Source organism: Pristiophorus japonicus, chromosome 2 (assembly GCF_044704955.1).
Source record: "Pristiophorus japonicus isolate sPriJap1 chromosome 2, sPriJap1.hap1, whole genome shotgun sequence".
Taxonomy (NCBI): domain Eukaryota; kingdom Metazoa; phylum Chordata; class Chondrichthyes; family Pristiophoridae; genus Pristiophorus; species Pristiophorus japonicus.
Genome location: NC_091978.1, coordinates 251,174,374 through 251,198,018, shown reverse-complemented (window position 1 = coordinate 251,198,018; position 23,645 = coordinate 251,174,374). Strand labels below are relative to the sequence as shown.

Sequence of the window (23,645 nt, the reverse complement as noted above, 5' to 3'; positions counted from 1 at the left end):
CTTCTGCAAAAAGACTGGACATCTTGCGAAGGCATGTCGACTGAAGGGTAAACCAGCTTTCAAAGCTATGAGTTCAGTGTTCAAAGCTATGAGTGGAAATCCCCAGAGACTACATAGCATGGAAGAACAACAACAGGAAGTGGAAATGTGAGAGTTGCACATCATCAGGAGCACGAGGTTAATGGATAGCGATTCAGAAAGTATCAAAATCCACATAGATGTTGCGAGGTTCAAAATACCAATGGAAATCGACATGGGTGCATCCGTGAGTGTGGTATCAGAGTTGCTATACCTCGACAAATTGCGTGATTTCCCATTGGAGAAATCCAAGAGAGAGCTGCGAAGCCACGCGGGAGAGAAAATTGCTGTGGTAGGTCGTATCACCGTACCGGTGAAATATAAGGATCAATTTTAGAACTTGCCTCTAATATTAGTGAAAGGAGACAAGCCTGCCTTACCAGGAAGAAATTGGTTGAGATCACTGAAACTGGATTGGAGTGAGATTTTCCATGTGGAAGCAAAATTTGCATCAACGGATGATGTTATCAAGAAGTATCCGAAGGTGTTCTGCGAAACGGGCAGTCCGATCCAAGGCTTCAAGACGAGTGTCAGGATACAGAAGGACACTAGATCGGTTTACTACAAGCCACACTCCATACCATATGCACTCAAGGAGAAAGTTGAGCAAGAACTCAAAAGACTAGAGACTGAGAACATTATTTGTAAGATAGATCGATGTAATTGGGCTACACCCATTGTTGTTGTACCTAAGTCTGATGGTAAGGTAAGGTTGTGTGGTGATTATAAAGTAAGCATAAACCAGGTTCTAGAGGGTAATGTCCCCAATACATTGCCGAGTATAGAAGATTTGTTCACAACACTGACAGGTGGTCAGATCTTCTCAAAACTGGATCTTACAAATGCCTACTTACAGCTTCAACTAGATGAAGAGTCCAAGTCATGTTTGACTATAAATACTCATCTAGGCCTGTATCAATTTAATAGGCTACCGTATGGAGTGTCTTCTGCCCCTGCCATATTCCAAGGGGTGATAAACCAGATTTTGCAAGGTATTGAAGGGGTAGTATGTTATTTGGATGACATACTAATTTCAGCACCAAATAGGCAAATTCATAATAACATACTGAATGAAGTCCTCAAATGGCTAGAGAAGCACAGAGTACGAATGTCTGCTCATAAGTGTGAGTTATTTCAAAACTCAGTGGAGTACTTAGGGTACAGAGTAGACAAAGGTGGTTAACATCCAACCATGGGAAAGCTGGATGCAATCAGAAATGCACCCACTCCCAGGAATGTCACTGAACTTTGTTCATTCTTGGGTCTTTTGAACTATTATGGGAAGTTCCTACCAAATTTGGCTACAGTATTACATCCACTGAATGAACTATTAAAAAAACAAGTCCATTGGAAGTGGTCAAAAGAATGCGATACAGCATTCAAAGAGTTTAAAAGCAAAATTGGTAGAGAGCGCCATGTTAGTTCACTATGACGTATCTCAGGCGATCAAGCTAGCATGTGATGTCTCTCTGTATGGAGTTGGGGCAGTGATCTCTCATGTATCAAGTAGTGGGGAGGAGAGACCACTTGCTTTTGCTTCATGCACTCTCAGTGCCTGTGAGAGTAATTATGCGCAAATTGAAAGGGAAGCTTTGCCATTAATTTTGGGGGTCAAGAAGTTTCACAATACTTGTATGGTCATAAGTTTACCATCATTACGGACCATAAGCCCCAAACAGCAATCCTCCATCCAAAGTCCCCAGTTCCAACAGTAGCTGCAGCCCGAATGCAGAGATGGGTTTTGATTTTGTCAGCATATACATATGCTATTGAATACAGACGATCAGCTGATCACAGTAATGCTGATGCAATGTCTAGATTGCCTTCCCCATCACAAGTTACATCTGATCGGGAAGAAGTGTTCTATTTTTCATACATTGATGAACTGCCAGTCACAGCTAAAGAGATTGGTAGAGCAACCAAATGTGACCCAGTGATGTCAAAGGTGTATGATTATATTGCAAATGGATGGCCAAACCAGGTAACAGATAAAGATATTCATCCATTCTTCATTCGAAGAAATGAATTATCAGTCGATAAAGATTGTATCATGTGAGATGCAATAGTGGTTATACGAAATAAATTCAGGTCCAAATTATTAGGAGACCTCCATGACCAGCACCTGGAAATGTGCTTGACCAAGAGTTTTGCGCGTAGTTATTTATGGTGGCCAGGTCTTGATAAAGATATAGAGTACATCGTGAGTCAGTGTACAACATGTCAATCGGTAAGCAAGCAACCAGCATCAGTACCATTACAGCCATGGAAATGGCCTCCCAGGTTGTGGCAAAGGCTACATATTGATTTTGCTGAGTTAGAAGGACAACAATTGTTCATTGTGATTGATAGCCGTTCGAAGTGGGTTGAGGTGTTTCCAATGTGGAAAATAACAACAAGTAAAACATTGGACATTTTGCGAAAATTATTTTCTGCATTTGGCCTCCCTGAAGAAATTGTCTTGGATAATGGACCACAATTTCGTTCCGAAGAATTTGCACAGTTCACGAGCAAAAACGATGTGAAACATACCAAGGTTCCACCATACCACCCTGCCTCGAATGGTGCAGCAGAGCGCAGTGTACAAATTGTCAAACGTGCCCTCATAAAACAAATGTTAGATCCAAATTCAAAGAAACGACAGTTGTCATTGGATCACAAATTGACAAATTTTTTGATTACGTATCGTAATACTCCTCATACAACCACTGGTCGAACACCAGCAGAGTTGTTTCTCAAATGACAGCCACGAACCAGATTCTCGTTGTTAAAATCAAATTTGGCACAGTCTGTAGAAGAGACACAATTAAGACAGAAAGAGAATCAGGATAGAGGTAGAGTAAAAGAGAGAAGCGTGAAATTAAACCAGAAGGTGAGAGTGAAGAACCACCACCATAAATGGTTAAAGTGGTTACCAGGAAGAGTGGTGAAGATATGTGGTCCTCGCACATATTTGGTCAAGATGTTTGATAATGGATAGGTTAGGTTTGTTCATATTGACCATATTTAACCTACAGACATGGAAGGAGTTGAAGGTGGGAATGATTCAATTATTTCTGACTCATCAGATAGTTTTGATATACCAGTAGCATATCCTACATCTAGTGTACTGGAAACAAATCCAAGAGAAAATCAGAATTTAAGTCTGAGTCCAAGTCAGGAAAACAAACAGCCTGAAGTTAGAGTGAGTTCAAATGAAAATCAAGAAAATTCTGTGGAGGAAAACGTTCCTCAGAATGAGCCTCGAATGAGTTTAGATTCAACACCATGTATGGAAGGTTCTGTTCGAGAGCGAAGGTATCCTCTTTGAAACAGAAAACAAGTAGTTAAGTTAAATTTGTAAATATGGGAAAAAGTAAGTCGATATCCTGTGTTATATATAAACATGCAAGTTATGTATGATGTTTGTTATAATAACTTCTTCATTAAGGAGGGAGAAGTGTAATGTCTGAAAGCTTGTAATGTTTGTAGCTCCACACTGTGGATGTGGACATATTGTGTACTGCAACTACAGAGTTAATAATAAACAGAACCAGGCATGTTCTGGAAACTTCCGACAGAGCTGCCTGCCATGTTAGAAGCTGTGTGTACTTGTGCTCTGTGAATATATCACAAGTGTCAGCCTCGACTTTTGTGCTCAAGTCTCTGGAGTGGGGACTTGAACCCACATCTTCTGTCTCAGAGGTGAGAGTGCTACCCACTGAACCATGGCTGACATGTAGGGGGTGAACTAGTAATTCCTATGTTCCTATGGTGAAGTTTGACTTGTCCTCTATGTACTAGTGTACATGAAATAATGCTTGAACTGTCATGTTATTTGTATTTATAGAGTAGCACTAATATTCCTTTAATTCTAAATTGATGAAGTTCAAGGTCTATTATTCCTGTTGATATCCCCCCTTTATGGCAAAAAGTTTGAAAGCACTTTACACAATATATTTTGGAAAGTAGTGACTGTTAATAAAGAAAGGAAGTACTTTTTGAAGTGCAGTCACTGTTATAATGTAGGCAACACGACAGCCAATTTGCACAAGCAAGCTCCCACAAACAGCAATGTGATAATGATCAGATAATCTGTTTTAATTGGTTGAGGAATAAATATTGGCCAGGTAAGTTATGGTTGCCATCAGAACAAAGAGATTGTTACCACAAGCCTCTGACACAAATATAAATAGACTGTGGGTTTGGCATTAGAGGCAGCCAAGTGTTTCTTGTTGTCAGGAACTGATTGGCTCAATCTATCTGTGCAGTCAATGACATAATTTTACAATTTTGCTCCTTATTTGCCTGCACGGACCTTTCCCAGGCATGCACCACCTGCTTTATAGTCATGAACTATGACTTCAAAAGGAATGTTAAGGTGGAACCAGCTGCTATAGAAACCTGCAACTATATAAATTGAATGATTTCTACAGAAATCAATATTTGCAGCTAGTGTTGCAGAACTGCTTCAGACAGAGGCTTTGCAAAGTAAACACACTATTCATCAAACTCACTTACCCTCGTACTTTTTGGATTCTTCAGCCCTACATATTGCTCATTGCCTCCAAGCTCTGTTTTAGTTGTCCATATTGAATATTTATTCATGTCTCAATTTTCTGCTTACATCTCTTGTTTCTCAATGTGCCTTTCCTTTTCTGGGCGACATACACATTTTTCTCTTTCTCACTTGGTATCTTTACTTTCTCTTAATATTTATTCATCCTCTCCCTGTGTTTCTTCTATTTCTCTATTGTCGGATTAAAATGTTTGGCTAACTTGAAGACACATCTAAACATGTTATCATACAAGGAGACTTACAACAGGAATTCGGGGAGAGATATTTGGCCTTCCAGCCCTGTTTGTGTTTCCGAGAAGTGAATGTAGCAAATCTCTGCAGGCACTTGAGTAGAGAGTCAAAAACGTTTGCCGACCATTTTAATAGTACAGTTGAATGACAACCCAACACACGCGTTAATTAGTTTTACTTTTTTCCAGTTCATTCATGAGGACTGGCAGCTAACCTGCTCCCAGGTCTCTACCAATGGCAGTAGAGCCAGCAGTTATAAATGGTTTGAGTTGATGTATTGCCCTTATCATAGAATATTGCCTCAGTTCCATTTGGCATCTTCCTGTAATGGTCTGAGTTTGGGATGTCACTAGATGAGAATATGCAGGTGCAAGCCTACACCATACTATTCCACTGTACATACTGCTTCATTGTACAAAGAGGTATAATGCATGGTTAGATGCTGATAAACCGCACACATTAATAAATAGGGCAATACATGGACAGCAAGAGAGCTACAAACTTTTGCCAGTCTAAAACGATGCACAATAGGGGCAGGATAGGAGATGGATCATGGGTGTTTTACTGCTGAGATAAATTCAAGCACAAACTTGCATCTAAATTGTACCTTTAATGCAGTAATGGTCCCAATAAGCTTCACAGAGGCAAAGTCAATGGTGGGCAGCAACAGGTAAAGAAATAGGGCACAGATTTTCATCAGGAGCTGAACAACATGGGGTGAATTTCTGCTGGTGTATTCCCGATCACCACAACTTCGGTGGAAGATCCACAGAAACTCTGGAGAAATGGCTTCAGTTTTGCTGATGTTAAGTGAGAGGAAGTTCTGATTCACCCACAACTTGATATCGAACACAAGAACATAAGAACATAAGAATTAGGAACAGGAGTAGGCCATCTAGCCCCTCGAGCCTGCTCCGCCATTCAACAAGATCATAGCTGATCTGGCCGTGGACTCAGCTCCACTTACCCGCCCGCTCCCCATAACCCTTAATTCCCTTATTGTTTAAAAATCTATCTATCTGTGATTTGAATACATTCAATGAGTTAGCCTCAACTGCTTCCTTGGGCAGAGAATTCCACAGATTCACAACCCTCTGGAAGAGGAAATTCCTTCTCAACTCGGTTTTAAATTGTCTCCCCCATATTTTGAGGCTGTGCCCCCTAATTCTAGTCTCCCCGACCAGTGGAAACAACCTCTCTGCCTCTATCTTGTCTATCCCTTTCATTATTTTAAATGTTTCTATACGATCACCCCTCATCCTTCTGAACTCCAATGAGTAAAGACCCAGTCTACTCAATCTATCATCATAAGGTAACACCCTCATCCCTGGAATCAGCCTAATCAATCGTCGCTGTACTCACTCCAAAGCTATTATATCCTTCCTGAAGTAAGGTGATCAAAACTGCATGCAGTACTCCAGGTGCGGCCTCATCAATACCCTGTACAGTTGCAGCAGGACCTCCCTGCTTTTGTACTCCATCCCTCTCACAATGAAGGCCAACATGCCATTCGCCTTCCTGATTACCTGCTGCACCTGCAAACTAACTTTTTGGGATTCATGCACAGGTCCCTCTGCACCGCAGCATGTTGTAATTTTTCCCCATTCAAATAATATTCACTTTTACTGTTTTTTTTTCCAAGGTGGATGACCTCACATTTTCCGACATTGTATTCCATCTGCCAAACCTTAGCCCATTTGCTTAACCTTTCTAAATCTCTTTGCAGCCTCTCTATGTCCTCTTCACAACCCGCTTTCCCACTAATCTTTGTGTCATCTGCAAATGTTGTTACACTACACTCTGTCCCCTCTTCCAGGTCATCTATGTATATTGTAAACAGTTGTGGTCCCAGCACCGATCCCTGTGGCACACCACTAACCACCGATTTCCAACATGAAAAGGACCCATTTATCCCGACTTTCTGCTTTCTGTTAGCCAGCCAATTCTCGATCCATGCTAATACATTTCCTCTAACTCCGCGTACCTTTATCTTCTGCAGTAACCTTTTGTGTGGCAACTTATCGAATGTCTTTTAGAAATCCAAATACACCACATACATCGGTACACCTCTATTCACCATGCTCGTTATATCCTCAAAGAATTCCAGTAAATTAGTTAAACATGATTTCCCCTTCATGAATCCATGTTGCGTTTGCTTGATTGCACTATTCATATCTAGATGTCCCGCTATTTCTTCCTTAATGAGAGCTTCAAGCATTTTCCCCACTACAGATGTTAAACTAACCAGCCTATAGTTACCTGCCTTTTGGCTGCCCCCTTTTTTAAACAGAGGCATTACATTAGCTGCTTTCCAATCCGCTGGTACCTCCCCAGAGTCCAGAGAATTTTGGTAGATTATAACGAATGCATCTGCTATAACTTCCGCCATCTCTTTTAATACCCTGGGATGCATTACCCCCCCAAGTAATAGTGATTATCTCAAGGTCCTCTCTTCCCACATTCCCCTGACCAGCAATTTTTGGCATGGTTTTTGTGTCTTCCACTGTGAAGACCGAAGCAAAATAATTGTTTAAGGTCTCAGCCATTTCCACATTTCCCATTATTAAATCCCCCTTCTCATCTTCTAAGGGACCAACATTTACTTTAGTCACTCTTTTCTGTTTTATATATCGGTAAAAGCTTTTACTATCTGTTTTTATGTTTTGCGCAAGTTTACTTTCGTAATCTATCTTTCCTTTCTTTATTGCTTTCTTAGTCATTCTTTGCTGTCGTTTAAAATTTTCCCAATCTTCTAGTTTCCCACTAACCTTGGCCATCTTATACGCATTGGTTTTTAATTTGATACTCTCCTTTATTTCCTTGGTTATCCATGGCTGGTTATCCCTTCTCTTTCCGCCCTTCTTTTTCACTGGAATATATTTTTGTTGAGCACTGTGAAAGAGCTCCTTAAAAGTCCTCCACTGTTCCTCAATTGTGCCACCGTTTAGTCTGTGCTCCCAGTCTACTTTAGCCAACTCTGCCCTCATCCCACTGTGGTCCCCTTTGTTTAAGCATAGTATGCTCATTTGAGACACTACTTCCTCACCCTCAATCTGTATTACAAATTCAACCATACTGTGATCACTCATTCCGAGAGGATCTTTTACTAGGAGATCGTTTATTATTCCTGTCTCATTACACAGGATCAGATCCAAGATAGCTTGCTCCCTTGTAGGTTCTGTAACATACTGTTCTAAGAAACAATCCCGTATGCATTCTATGAATTCCTCCTCCAGGCTACCCCGTGCGATTTGATTTGACCAATCGATATGTAGGTTAAAATCCCCTATGATTACTGCCGTTCCTTTTTCACATGCCTCCATTATTCCCTTGATTATTGTCCGCCCCACCGTGAAGTTATTATTTGGGGGCCTATAAGCTACGCCCACCAGTGACTTTTTCCCCTTACTATCACTAATCTCCACCTACAGTGATTCAACATTTTGTTCATTAGAGCCAATATCGTCTCTCACAACTGCCCTGATATCATCCTTTATTAGCAGAGCTAGCACACCACCTTCTTGTCTATCTTTCCGACTTGTCAGATACCCCTGTATGTTTAATTCTCAGTCTTGGCCACCCTGCAACCACGTTTCTGTAATGGCCACCAAATCATACCCATTTGTAATGATTTGTGCCGTCAACTCATTTACTTTATTTCGAATGCTGCGTGTGTTTAGGTAGAGTGTTTTAATACTAGTTTTTAAACCATAATTTTTTAGTTTTGACCCCTCCTGCAGCCCCTTTATATTCATACATATGGTCCCTTCCTATCAACTTGTGGTTTACACTTCCCCCAGTGCTACTCTGCTCTGTTGCCTCCTGCCTTTTGCATGCTTTCTTGGGGTTCTGTTCATCTGAGCTCTCACCCACTCTAACTAGCTCAGAGTCCTCTCCTGGGTTCCGAATACTCCTTGCATTGAGGCACAGAGCTTTCAGGCTTGCCTTTTTATTACACTTTGACCTTTTAGAATTTTGTTGTACAGTGGCCCTTTTTGTTTTTTGCCTTGGGTTTCTCTGCCCTCCATTTTTCCTCATCTCCTTTCTGTCTTTTGCTTCTGTCTCCATTTTGTTTCCCTCTGTCTCCCTGCATTGGTTCCCATCCCCCTGCCATATTAGTTTAATTCCTCCCCAACAGCACTAGCAAACACTCGCCCTAGGACATTGGTTCCGGTCCTGCCTAGGTGAAGACCGTCTGGTTTGTACTGGTTCCACCTCCCCCAGAACCGGTTCCAATGCCCCAGGAATTTGAATCCCTCCCTGCTGCACCACTGCTCAAGCCACGTATTCAACTGAGCTATCCTGCGATTCCTACTCCGACTAGCACGTGGCACTGGTAGCAATCCCGAGATTACTACTTTTGAGGTCCTACTTTTTAATTTAGCTCTTAGCTCCTTAAATTCTTCTCGTAGGACCTCATCCCATTTTTTACCTATATCGTTGGTACCAATGTGCACCACGACAACTGGCTGTTCACCTTCCCTTTTCAGAATGTCCTGCACCCGCTCCAAGACACCCTTGACCCTTGCACCAGGGAGGCAATATACCATCCTGGAGTCTCGGTTGCGGCCGCAGAAACACCTATCTATTCCCCTTACAATTGAATCCCCTATCACTATCTCTCTCCCACTCTTTTTTCTGCCCTCCTGTGCAGCAGAGCCAGCCACGGTGCCTTGAACTCGGCTGCTGCTACCCTCCCCTGGTAAGTCATCCCCCCAACAGTACTCAAAGCGGTGTATCTGCTTTGCAGGGGGATGACCGCAGGGGATCCCTGCACTACCTTCCTTGCACTGCTCTTCCTGTTGGTCTTCCATTCCCTATCTGGTTGTGGACCCTTTACCTGCGGTAAGACCAACTCGCGACACGTGCTACTCACGTCATCTCAGCATCGTGGATGCTCCAGAGTGAATCCACCCTCAGCTCCAATTCCGCAACGCGGTCCGTCAGGAGCTGGAGGCGGACACACTTCCCGCACACGTAGTTTTCAAGGACACCGGAAGTGTCCCTGAGTTCCCAAATGGTACAGGAGGAGCATATCACGTTTCTGAGCTCTCCTGCCATGACTTAACCTTTAGATACACTTAATTTGGCGACAACAATGTTAACAGGTTACTTACTGATATAAAAAAGAAAAAGAAAAGCTATTCACCAATCACCAGCCAATCACTTACCCCTTTGGCTGTGATGTCACCTTTCGATTTCTTTCTACTTCTTTTTTGCCTTCTCTCCCCGCTGCAGCTGTACCAGCTGGCCTCTCCACGCACCTGGGCCTTTATAGGCCGCTCCGACACCATGCGCTCTCGCCTCTCAGACTGCCGCCACCTCTCCACGCACCTGGGCCTTTATAGGCCGCTTCGACACCACGCACTCCCGCCTCTCGGACAAGTAGTTCGACACCAAATTGGTGGTTGTCAAATGAGATAGCTGGGTGTGAATAGCTATACATGGTAGGTGACCTCATGCGTACATACAGATGATGTGTCTAAGAGGATCGATGGAAGCAAGAATGGAACTGTGGGACACTTCTCAGGTGACTGTGCAGGGATGTGAGCAGAAGCTATTGCAGGAGATATACATTGGGACTGATAGAGGAGGAACCAAGTAAGGATTTTCTCTTCTTCTTAGGCAGTCCCTCAGAGTCAAGGATAACTTGCTTTCACACTAATATGAGTTCTCAGGCAACTGATGAGTCCAATGCGGGACCTACAGTCTCTGTCACAGGTGGGGCAGACAGTGTTTGGAGGGACGGGTGGGTGAGATGCTTGGGTTGTCATGCGCTCCTTCCACTGTTTACGCTTGTATTCCATGTGCTCCTGGTGAAGAGACTGGAGGTGTTTGGCGCCTTCTCAGATGCACCTCCTCCATTTTGAGTGGTCTTAGGCCAGGGATTCACAGGTGTCGGTGGGGATGTTGCACTTTTTCAAGGAGGCTTTGAGGGTGTCCTTGAAGTGTTTCCTCTGCCCACCTGGGGCTCGCTTGCCATATCGGAGCTCTGAGTAGAGTGCTTGTTTTGGGAGTCTAGTAACGGGCATGCAGACGATATGGCCTGTCCATTAGAGCTGATCGAGCATGGTCAATGTTTCGATGCTGGGGATGTTGGCCTGAGAGAGAACATTGACGCTGGTGCGCCTATCCTGCCTATGGATTTGCAGGATCTTGGGGAGGCAGATTTGGTGGTCTTTCTCCAGTGATTTGAGGCACCTGCTGTACAAAGTCCATATCTCTGAAGCATATCGGAGGGCGGGTATCACTACTGCTCTGTAGACCATGGGCTTAGTGCCAGGTTTGAGGTCTTGGTCTTCAAACACCTTCTTCCTCAGGTGACCGAAGGCTGCACTGGCACACTGAAGGTGCTGTTGGACTTCGTCTTCGACGTCTGGCCTTGTTGGCAGTAGGCTCCCGAGGTATCGAAAATGGTTCACGTTGTCCAAGGCTGCGTCATGGAGCTTGATAATCGGGGGGGCAGTACTGTATGGCGGGGGCAGGTTCGTAGAGAACATTTGTCTGACAGATGGTTAGTGTAAGGTCCATGCTCTCATATGCTTCGGTGAAGATGTTGACGATGGTTTGGAGTTCGACCTCCGAATGTGCACAAATGCAAGCATCATCTGCATACTGTAATTCAATGACCAAGGATGGGACAACAATTTCCCATTTGTTCTGTAGATTAGCTCCACTCCAGCGGCGAGCTTTTTGAGCGCGAGATGGAGCATTGCAGCAAGGAAGCTCAAGAAGAGCATTGGTGCAATGACACAGCCTTGCTTGACTCCAGTCCATGCGTGTATTTGGTCTGTGGTGGATCCATTGGTCAGTATCACGGCTTGCATGTCATCGTGAAGCAGGTGAAGGATTGTGATGAATTTTGAAGGCAGCCGAATTTGAGGAGGACACTCCATAATCCCTCGTGGTTGACAGTGTCGAAGGTCTTTGTGAGGTCAAAGAAGGCCATGTACAGAGGCTGGATCTGCTCCCTGCACTTTTTTTGAAGTAAGGATAGTACTATGGTGACATACCACAGAGGAGATACATTGTATTTATGCCCTCTAATTAGGGACCCACTGAATATTAAATTCGTTTTTTTTCCTTATTTACTTATCAAAAGTCCTCAAAGCTTTGAACACTCCCTATTGTGTTCTCCTCTATTCTGGTGAAGAGTGACCATTTTTCTAGTTTCTCCTCATAACACTGTATTAAATCTCTTCTGAACTCCACGACCTTGGAATCCTTCTAAAAGTTGGACACTGAAACTGATCAAAATATTCTAACTGCAACCTAACCAACGATTTAATCGTATATGGTTTGGGGAAATTACCTTCTTATACAGTTCCTCTAATTTGGATTTCATGTTCGTATTTCCTTCCACTTTGCCCATTTCACTGTAGTGTTGGTTGTCAAACTGTTGACTGAGTTCTAATGGACATCAACATAAAATAAAACAAAAGCATATTTAGGCTCTTTCAAAGAAATATAACATGCTATAAAGTAAGGAAAAATTCAATTATACACCATTCATGATCCAGAAGATTGTGTAGTACAGGTTGTACCTCCCTTATCCGGCACCCTCGGGACCTGACCTGTTCCGAATGAGGGATTTTTTTTGGGTGGATTGCGCCTTTAAGCACTGTTGCTGGGATGCTGCTGCGGTCAGTGTGTGTGTGCACCGATTGACTGGAATGACTGTCAGTTAGTCAGTCAGCGAATCAGTGTGCAGGAGGCTGAGAAGAGTCAGTGGGCCCAGAAGAGCTGGCGGACTCAGAAGAACCAGTGGGGCCTCGAAGAGTCGGCAGGCCGGCGGGCCCTGAAGAGCCGGCGGGCCCTGAAGAGTCGGTGGGCCGGCAGTCCAGAAGAGTCGACCCCCGGGAGGGAGCGCTGTGGGGAGGAGAGGCCAGCCCGAGCACTGTGGCTGCAGAAGTTCTAGCAGGGCAACGAGGAGGAGGCAGCCGATCGAGGAGAAAGATTATCTTGGTGAGTAGGATTTTGATAGTCGCGTTCTGCACATGTGCCACCCGGCAGCCAGGAAAGGTTCTGGTCAAGGGATAGTGCCAGATAAGGGAGTCCCAGATAAGAGAGGTTCAACCTGTACTTGCAACGTTTAAGGAGTCAATTGTTATATTTTATATGTCCAAAGATATACAGGGTAAAGTTGTTTCAAATAGCTGTTTTTCCCTTTCAGACTTTAACATGGAATCCAGAACCCAGTTCTCTGCAAGTTCTTTGATGTGTAGATTAGCAGGATGCAGAAGCTTAATCGTAGATGCTGATCAAATTGTTGGTCATTTGAAGGAAAGAGGGTATTTGATATATATACCAAAGTTAATTAAAATCAGAGCTAGGAATTGCTGGCAAGTGCAAAGCAACTCTAATGGCTAAACCACCAAGGGAGTTTTGTTCTACGATGAATCAGGCTCATTACTTAAAAGCAGAAAATTCTGGAAACACTCAGCGGGTCAGATAGCATATGTGGAGAGAGAAATAGAATTAACATTTCAGGTCCATGATCTGAAACATTAACTCTGCTTCTACAGATAGATGCTACCTGACCTGCTAAGTTTTTCCAGCATTTTCTGTTTTTATTTAGATTTCCAGCATCCACTGTATTTTTCTTTTGTTACATAATTTCAAAGCATTGACAAATATGTGACGCTGGGACAAGATATGATTTCAGTTGATGCCAGGTATCAAAAGCAAGTGGTCTATTAGAAGGTTAGGAGACTACTGTTCACACCTATTTATTTAAGTCTTAGAAGTGGTCGATCTCTTAATTATTTGTTTCATCATCAAAATAAAGACAGAATACAGTTGAGGAAATGCTCTGTGGTCCCCAGTTCCATGCTTCATACTGCCTTAATGATGTGAAGGAGATCACATGTAATGAATCTCCTACATTGATTTTAGACTGATTTTTTCAAGTTTAGAAAAAGAATGCGTTCTGCAGATCAAGTATTGTATGACTAGCTTCTTGTATTTATCTGCTTCCGTGTGATCATCTTGTAAATTTAAAATCTAGTAGTTTTACCCTGAATGTAACAATGTGGTATTTACTGCTTTTTAAAGTGGACTAGAATTGAATGACAGGCATCCCACATGCTCTCCAGTGCATTATACTGTCTGTTTATAGAAAGTGTCCCTTTGCTATGCTACAAACTAAAATTGTTGGGAGAAAGCCCAAGTTCAAACACTAATGTTATCTATTAATTCTTGGATTAACTGTATGGTAGGTATAATATGGAAGCTGAGTACACTGTATTACTTAAATAAATCATACTGTGACTTTGCTTTACCTTTAGTATCACACTGTGTGATGGTAGTCAATTGGCACTCCATCACACAGTGCCCATCCATTCAACCATGGAAGTATAAACGTATGAGAAAATAAGCAAAAATTGGATGAAGAAAGTATTCAGATAGAAAAACGAATTGAACTTCTAATACAATAAATAAATGATATGTAAATATGTTCAAGATCCCAGCAGTTAAAAAGTTAAGCTTAAGCTACAATTGCATGTAAATGGAAGTCATCATCATCATAGGCAGTCCCTCGAAACGAGGATGACTTGCTTCCATGCCAAAAAAGGATGAGTTCACAGATGTTTCAATGAAGGACCTAATATTCCAGATCCCGAACTACACCTTGAAGGGTGGACGATGCCTGTGCGTGGAATTTTTAACGTGTGGTGGCCGTTGCTCACCAGCCACCACACGGGCTTGACAGAGCTAGGTCTTGGTCCAGTGGCAAGGATTACCCAAGACGACTGGAGACCTGCTTTGCTGCACAGGCCAAGTGCGCACACACGTCGCAGTGTGGGCTGGCCCGTGCTGCTCCTGGGCCCTCGCCTCTTCTGGCCCCGAACTCACGCCTCTGCTGGGCCCCGATCACATCGCTCTACATTCCCTCGCCGCTCCTTCGCCCCAACCTCGCTGCTCCTGCTGTACCTGCCCACGGTCCAATCACCGACCTGGACCTTGATGACATCACTCTTCGCTGCCGTCGCCCTCCTGCATCAGTTCGCGCTGCTCCCTGAAGTAGTATGCCTCCACGCTGCTCGCCACTCCTTTTATGGCCCCGACCTGCCGCTGGTGCTCTCATGCAGGTCGGGGACTCCATGCTGCTCCCGAGGCCGCTTGCCGCTCCACCACGGCCCCGACCCGCTGGGTGGAGGGGTAAATGCAAGTGTAGTCATTGTGGCTCCCTAAAGTCTAGTAACCTTTATTTATTAGCAGCATGTTGCTATTGCACTCTTTTGAAGTAGATAGCCATCTCTAATTCAATGAGATTTTACAGATAGCAATCCTCACTTTGTCATCTTGAAATTTAATCTTCACTTTCTCATATTCTTTTCTGAGTAAGCTATCTCATAAAAGACTCCTTATCTTGCCTAAAAAGTTCATAAAGCTCCATTGATTGATCCAGTATAAAAGAACAAGAGCACTCTTCTACTGAATGTAGTTCTCAGATATCTCCCTGCTCACACTTGGCACACCGTGAGCTCTGAGCGGCCACAGATCAGCTGACCCCACCTGAATCCCATGTTTTGCTCTCTGATCAAGCAACAAAGTTAAGATCATGGTTTTTATAAGCCAGAATCATAAAAATGTAGGAATGAAAGCAACACAGTCAAGTTATCTGAAGTGTCTTTACTTATAGGTCCATATTCAGAACCAATCAGCTTTTTTTCAGTTACCCGATAGGAGTCCAATAACTTCATTTTGCTAATAAATAAATGGTATTTGCGAGAAACTTCACGCATTGTTTCATCTATATCCATCTCTATCTTTTATCAGTCCCACTGATTTACGGTGACTAAATCAAATTAGTTTTTTATTCAATTGTATTATGCTATTTTTACCAATGATTTAAGGATCAAATTCTGCGATTTTGTTCATTTTTCCATGAAAACTGTAAATGAGTGATCTTGATTCTGTTTTCTAACATTCCTGTGAAGCGCTTTGAGATGTTTTATAACATTAAAGGCGTACTCTAAATATAAGCTATTGTTGTTTGTGTAAAAACTGAAAATGCTGAAAACACTCAGCAGGTCAGGTAGTATCGGTGGAGAGAGAAACAGAGTTAACGTTCCAGGTCATTGACCTTTCATCAGAACTGGAAAAGTTAGAGAGGCAACAGGGCTGAAATTCAGGGTCTCAGAAAGACCCGTTACTGTCTGTTAGCAGCTGCCATGTATCAGAATCCCATGGCCGCCGCTTTGGGGTCAACTGGCTGACCCGACCCAAATTCAGGTCAGGGATTTTTAGGCCTGGACCCTATACCATCTGAATCTGATGACCGCTACAAGCGCGTCATCAGAATGCACACCGTTGCTTTCCCTCATTTTAAAATGTCCCGACCATAATTCCGGTTGAAAAATCGATCCCCCATCACGCAGTGCCCCCGACAGCTTTCTGTGTCGGTGCACCTTATCCCCAGTGAGTGTGGCCCGGCAGCGCGGCGGCCCTTCAAGGGGAGGACCCACTGCCTCGGCCGCCATGTATTTATTTTTGCTGGCCTTCCTGATCTGCCGGCAAAATAGTAACCCCAGGTTTAGCTGGGCTGTCAACGGGCTGCTGACCCGGCCGAAACCCTCCCTGGTGGCCCAGTGGCTGAAGATCTAAAATGACAGATTCTCTCCTCTACAACGGAGGGAAGAGAGCATGACGACTCACACACGCTGTAACGTCAACACTACTCCACCGCTGATTGACAGCAGCGGAGGCCCTGATCAACCCATGTTCAGCCCCTCAGCCTACCTTTCAGTCGATGCCACGCCCCCAATGTGACAGATTTCCTATGGGATTTTCAAAGTCCTGAAAATTGCACTTCCGACCGCATCATGGATCCGTGCGGTAAGTACAGAAAAAAAATCATGGATGCGCCAGCTTTGCTGTGCTACTGAATTTCGGCCCCAGCAGGTTTTAAGCAAGCACAGAGGCAAGTAAAGGGGGGAGAGGAGGAGAGAACAAAAATAAAGGTCTGTGATAGGGTGGAAAGCAGGAGAGATTAAATGACAATGGTGCAAGGTAAAAGGAGATGGTAATGGGACAAGAAAAGAAACAAAAGGTGGTTCTAAAGGAGTTATAAATGACAATAGCAAAATTAACACCAACAGCTGCCATCCGAAAAAAAGGGGCAAAGGTTATAATCTGAAATTGTACAGCTAAATGTTGAGCTGTAATTGGAAGTTATAGATCAGTAAGTTTAACATGTGCTGCATTTACAAGATTTTGAAATGGTCTTGAGAGATTTAATGGGAAGATTGGAAAACAGACATAATGGAGGGGAATTTTAACATAGGTGAACGGATAGGAGTGGGAGATTCAATGGGAAAAATTGAAAGTGTGTCGGGAAGCTGCCGGCTTCCGGGTTTTACCAGCTGCTCCCAGGAGGTGGGTTGGCATTTTAAATGTGAAAATGAGCCTGGAAGCCTCGGTTTTAACCTGACATCTGGGTGGGGAACTTGTCAATGACATCAGACCCACGCCATGGAGTTAAATCTCCACAGTGTGCAGGGGAAACCCAGACTTCCGGATTTCCCGCGAGCTATTGAACCACCCCTCGCCCCCTACCCCACCACCACCCCCCCCCCCCCCCCCCGCCCCCAACACATACACCACCACCTCAGTGGGTCTGCAGATTAAAATTCCAGCCTATGGATCCAGAAGTGGAAGGTCATGTTTAAATAACTTTTCAAATATATTACTGACATGGAGGACAGGAAGTTACAGTTAATTATATATTTGGATCCTCACATGGTCCTACATTGATGACTAGTGTATATATTTGCCTATATAGCAAGCCATATATTAGACAAACCCTCTACATTCTAGTTAAAAAAAAAGTGATGTTGGATAAAGTAGAGGTTGTGGAGATTGAGTACTGTACTTGCCTGCTGTACTTGTGATATTGGGCCAGCCTCCAACTCCACTTAATACATAAATATAATTACCTTGCCCCAGTTTAACTGATAAACAGTGATAAAAATATATTATCTATGTGTAAATATATGTGGTAATGGTTAATGGTTCCACCAGACTTCATTGCAGCCTTGGTCCAAACATGAACAAAAGAGCTGAATTCCATAGGCAAGTTGACATCAAGGCAGCATTTGACCACGTGTGGCATCATGGATCCCGAGTAAAATTAAAGTCAATGGGAATCAGGGGGAAACCTCTCCACTGGATAGAGTCATACCTAGCACAAAGAAAGAAGGTTGTAGTTGTTGGAAGCTAATCATCTCAGGTTCAGGACATTGCTTGATAGAGAATACAAGCAAGCTGCAAACACAGACAGCAATTAGATTGCGTACTGTGAAATGGCACGATGCATGAAGCCATCAATCACACTTGACATCTCAGGACTTTGGGCTGAGAGCCAACCATGGATTAACAACTCATACTATTGAGTCAATTGAGGGCGAGTTCATTGTTGTAAATTGATCCGGTATAAATTTAGCCATTTTCAGACATGTGCTCCAGTACAACAAAGAGCTGGAACTCTGCCGAGAACTGAACTGCTGCTGTTGCTGAAATAAAGTTACTTTAAACCTATCACCGGATTTCGAACCTCATTGAAAATTAAGAGATCTAACAATTTTTGGCATCACGAACAGGATCACTGAGGGAAGAAACTGAATTTTGGACATCGGACCTACATCGGCATACTGAGGTAAGAACTCCTCTTTATAAAAGACCTCGGTCAATTGTCTAAATTCTCTCCCCCTCTACACGATTCCGAAAGCCTCCGGTTTGCGAACCCTCTGGTTGGTAGTCGGCTCGAAGTCCCATATAGACATCTAACTTCGGCGGTGTGTTGGTTAATTAATTACCGACCCACTGACCCGGCTGGAAAGCCTACGACTCGAGACCTCAGTAAAGAAATCAGTACTATGGCAGCAGAAGATAAGAGCAAAGAATTGCCTACAACTGTTAAAGGAGGGTGGGCCCCACCTGAAGTTTCGATAGATGAAATCCTCCAACAGTTGAAAGAATACATAGAGCAACAATTCAATTTATCTAAAACCTGTATCAAGATTGAACAAAAGTACGGTACCTCCAAAGGACAATGGTCCTTGGACGAGATCAAAAGGGTCTGGGGAAAAACGACCCGTATGAAAAATAAAGAACGAACCAGATGGTCCCTAGCCATTATGAGACAGATCCGACAGCGGAATGAAATCATGACGCGTTCCCAACATGATAGGGATCTGACCAGTACAAAGGACCAATTGCAAGCGGTTTGTGAACAACTAAGACAGAAAAAACTTGAACTTGAAAAGTCAGAAGCGGAAATTAAAGATCTTAAAGGTGAAATTAAAGAATGGAAAAAATCATTAGGTCAAGAGACAGTAACAGGAAAAGGAAAATGTATCGGTCAATTCCCAGGGTACCCATGTTTGGATAAATTAAAAGCGCAAACCCGAAGGCACACCCAAGGAATAGATACAGATTCTGAGTCCTCCGACGATACAGGGTCGGAGGATGAAGAATTAGGGGTGCATTTTGCCCCGTTTAAAAAAAAACGAGTTGTAGTCAAATCAGAAGAGACTGCGGCTGAGGACGGAAACAAAAGAACGAAGAAAAGGGAGGATACGGAATACTTATTTCAAGATCCGGCAGACCCAGAGAAAATTGATAAATGGCCCAAGGAGTTGCCCAATCCAAAGAAAGGGGGAGTGAAATGTGGGAACAATTGGACCGCCTAAGAAATATATATCAACTTCATCCCTGGAACAGAGTGCAAATTTTGACCATAATGGTGCCAAAAACACAAAGAAGAAAATTGCATGCCAAGGTAGAAGAAGCTTTGGGGCAGGATGAGCAAGAATTAGACGCAGGGTGGGAGGCGATTAAACACTGGCTGCAAGCCTTCAGTCCAGCTAAGACAGACTGGGGAAAAATTGCTGCCTGCCAATAGAAAGGAACAGAGGAGGTCCTGGAGTATGACGAGCGGTTTAGATGCACGTGGCTAGAACATTCGGATATGAACCATACGGATGAGGAAATGGATGAACAAATGTTTGGACCCCTGAAAGCAACTTTCATGGCAGATCTAAAGCCAGAACTGTCCAAAATGCTTAAGGTAGTGTTACCAGACTGGGAAGGTAGAGGAACTAGCTTTGCAGCGTTGGTGGATCGATGTAACCAATTAGACAGGGATATGGGAGCTAAAGTCCTGTGCAGGCTATGGGATGGAAATCCCAGGATTCCGATAAACAGTCATTAGGAAAATTACCACTGAAAATGTCATTATTTTGGGAAAGATGGTCACTGGGCCAAGACGTGCAGTGCGAAACAGCAAGGTCGCAGCCGGGGAAGAGGACCTGGTCAGGGATACAATTCAGCCAAAAACCAGGCTTGTTACAAGATAACGACCTCATGGAAGTATTTAAGCGAATGACAATACAACAACAGAAGGAGTTACTTGGGATAGCAAAAAACGATTAGAGCCCGCCCTGGCCCCTCTCCTTGCACTAATACAACAAAGGGTAGATGGGTTATATATAACTGTAAGGGTGGACTGTCTTTTAGACACAGGGGCGGAATTAACATGCTTACCCCTACAATATGGAGACTTTTTGCCATTGAATGGTAGGGCACGTACAGCCTATGGAGTTGGGGGGCCATAAAATGGAAATTAAAAGACAACACCGGTACTTATAGGGCTGGGTCCACATGAACTAACCACACCGGTCTGGATAGGCCCAGTAGATCAACCCCTTTTGGGAATGAACGTCCTAATCCAAGTAGATTCATCGTTGCATTTCGAGGATGGTCGGGTGACATGGTCAATTAGAACTTTGAAGAAAGAAGAATTGAAGGAACACCCGATATGGGCTAAAGATAAGAACGATTGTGGCCTACTCCAGATGGAGCCTGCGTCATTTACTGAGACCAAGCCTCCATGCACTAAACAGTATCCCATCAGTCCAATTGCCATTGCAGGAATCCTACCTGTTGTTCAGCAATTGGAGAAACAAGGGATGCTTATTAAAACGCATACCTCCTCCAATAGCCCCGTGTGGCCGGTACAGAAATCTAATGAGACTTGGCGTTTGACCGTCGATTATAGGAAAGCTAACCAGTGTATTGATCAAAAAGCTCCTTTGGTCGCAAACCCCTCTACCATTTTTAATGCCCTCAAACCAGAACATAAATATTTTGCGGTTATAGATATGGCCAACGGATTTTGGTCGGTGCCTCTGGCACCGGAGGTTCGACAGTGGTTTACTTTCACGGTCCAAGGACAACAGTATACTTGGGCCCGGTTACCGCAGGGTTTCCACAACAGCCCTACGGTATTCCACATGGCTTTACAAAGCCATTTCGAGAATTACCTCCCCTGTTATCCAATATGTCGACGATATCCTGCTAGCTTCAAACACGGAACAACAGCATGAACAAGATCTACAAGCTCTGCTGGACCACCTTTGGCTGAAAGGATATAAAGCCAGCATCGACAAAGCACAAATATCCCAAGAAGAGGTTGTATACCTGGGACAAAAGATTTCACAAGGAAAGAGAGATTTTACCCAGGATAGAACTGCAGCTATTCGGGCTGCTAAAAAACCCACCACTATTCAGGAACTAAGGTCTTTTTTGGGATTGTGTAACTTTAACAAATTGGATTGACTCCTTCACACAGCTTTCTCAGCCATTGAATGATATCTTAAAGGGGAAACGTGCCCCTAAAGAAGCCATCGCCCTCACTAAGGAACAACCAGAGGCCTTCCTGAGTTTGAAAAAGGCTTTGTGTTCAGCACCGGCTCTGGGAATCCCCGACAGTGGAAAGCCATTTACCCTGTTTGTCCATGAGAAAGAAGGATACATGACAGCTATACTGACACAAGAACATGGGGATCGACAAAGACCTATTGGCTATTATTTGGCAAAACTGGATGCGGTAGCCCTCAGATGGGGGAGTTGCCTAAGGGCCATGGAAGCTACATGTTGAGCAGTAATGATAACTGTGGGTCTAGTCCTCAACCAAAAGCTGATTGTCAAGTGTCCCCACACCGTACACACCTTGCTGTCTATGAATAGAATGTCTCAGGTGACAGCAGCAAGATGGACCCGCTGGACAGCAGTTTTGGAAGTTCCTAATCTCCATATCGTCCGGGCCAGCCCGGTTAATCCCGCAACTATGCTCCCGATGTCAGAATCGAGGGAGCAAAAGGGGGAAGAATGTGAAGAGCATGACTGCGTGGAGATTTTAAAAGAAACAGAAGAAGCAGCCTTAGCAGCAGAGGAGCCTCTGCACAACCCAGACTTCATCCTGTTTACAGATGGTTCCTCCTTTGTTGACAATGGTACCAGAAAAGCAGGATGGGCAGTTACAACCTTATATGAGGGAGTGGCAAAAGGACGTTTACCCTCAGGAACGTCAGCACAACAGGCCGAGTTACGGGCCCTGTCAGAAGCATGTCAAAAAACAGAAGGACAGACAGCTAATGTCTACACAGATTCGCGTTATGCTTTTGGAGTCGCTCACGACTTTGGTCTGTTATGGCGGAAAAGAGGAATCCTCACTGCTGCTGGTACACCGATCCGAAATGGAAAAGAAATCCGAGACTTACTAGAGGCCATACAATTACCTCAGGAATTGTCCATCCAGAAGTGCAAGGCCCATACCAAGGAAAATACCATGGATGCACAGGGAAATGCCCTAGACGACCAGGCAGCTAAAGATGCCGCCAGGAGAACCAACACAGATGTGCAGATTGAAAGCACTCAGGACTCTGACACGAGACCTTCAAACAATGCAAGGCGAGTGCTCCAGAGAAGAAAAGTGGACATGGATCGAGGCAGGAATTAAGCTATGTGAAGATGGTGTCTGGGATCAAAGAATTATCGACAAGCCAGTCGCGCCACAAGCGCTTATGCCTTTTTTAGCCCAACAGCTCCACTCGTGGGGACACTTGGCCTCACAACAGATGACGGCACGGTTCCAGAAAAGCTGGTGGGGTTGGGAATTTAAAAAACATGCCCAGCTGGTAGCAGACCGCTGTATGGTCTGCCAGAAAAATAATTCTGGACCCATCATGGTAATGCCCCAACTGAGGCCCCCTGCCCCTGTCGGACCATTCCAGCATCTGCAGGTCGATTATATATCTCTTCCTTCATGCCAAGGATACACTAACATTCTTGTCATGGTCAACAGATTCTCTAGATGGGTAGAAGCTGTCCCAACTGAAAGGTCTTGTGTAAGGATTACATTCCCCGATGGGGCGTCCCGAGTAGCATTGACTCAGATCAGGGAACCCACTTCACAGGTGCTGTCTGCCAAGAAGTCTGTAGGTTACTGAACATTACGTGGGATTTACACTGTCCTTATCACCCACAATCATCAGGACAAGTAGAACGAATGAATCGAACTCTGAAACAACGGCTTGCCATATATCACCAAGAAGGAACACCATGGCCCCAGGCACTACCAATAGTGCTATGTAGCATTACGGCAATCCCAAACAGATTATAACAGGAAGACCCATGTCGCTGCCAGGAACTATCGATTTACGGAAAGCTGATGTTCACTTCATGAGTGACACTCTCTTATCATACTGTCAGAATCTAACCAATGCTATTAGTTCTGTTTCTCGACAGGTATCGGCAGCTTGGGGTAATCCACCCGAAGGAGGTCACGACATCATCCCGGGAGTCTGGGTTTATGTGAAAAAGTTGCATCAAGAACCTTTGGGTGCGAAGTGGGAGGGACCTTACCAAGTGTTATTGACCACCCAGGCAGCTGTTAAAGTCCAAGGAAAGAAAGCCTGGATCCACGCTTCACACG

The 23,645-nt window shown here is 44.0% G+C and overlaps 1 protein-coding gene across 1 annotated transcript in view; it reads right to left on the bottom strand.

The window, feature by feature from the left end:
- Nucleotides 1–23,645, bottom strand: part of LOC139233663 (EF-hand calcium-binding domain-containing protein 14-like) — an 88,931-nt gene that overhangs the window by 49,009 nt on the left and 16,277 nt on the right. The window contains exon 3 of the mRNA XM_070864071.1: nucleotides 12,177–12,274. Coding sequence (XP_070720172.1) covers nucleotides 12,177–12,274 — 98 coding nt within the window. The remainder of the gene's footprint in view (nucleotides 1–12,176; nucleotides 12,275–23,645) is intronic.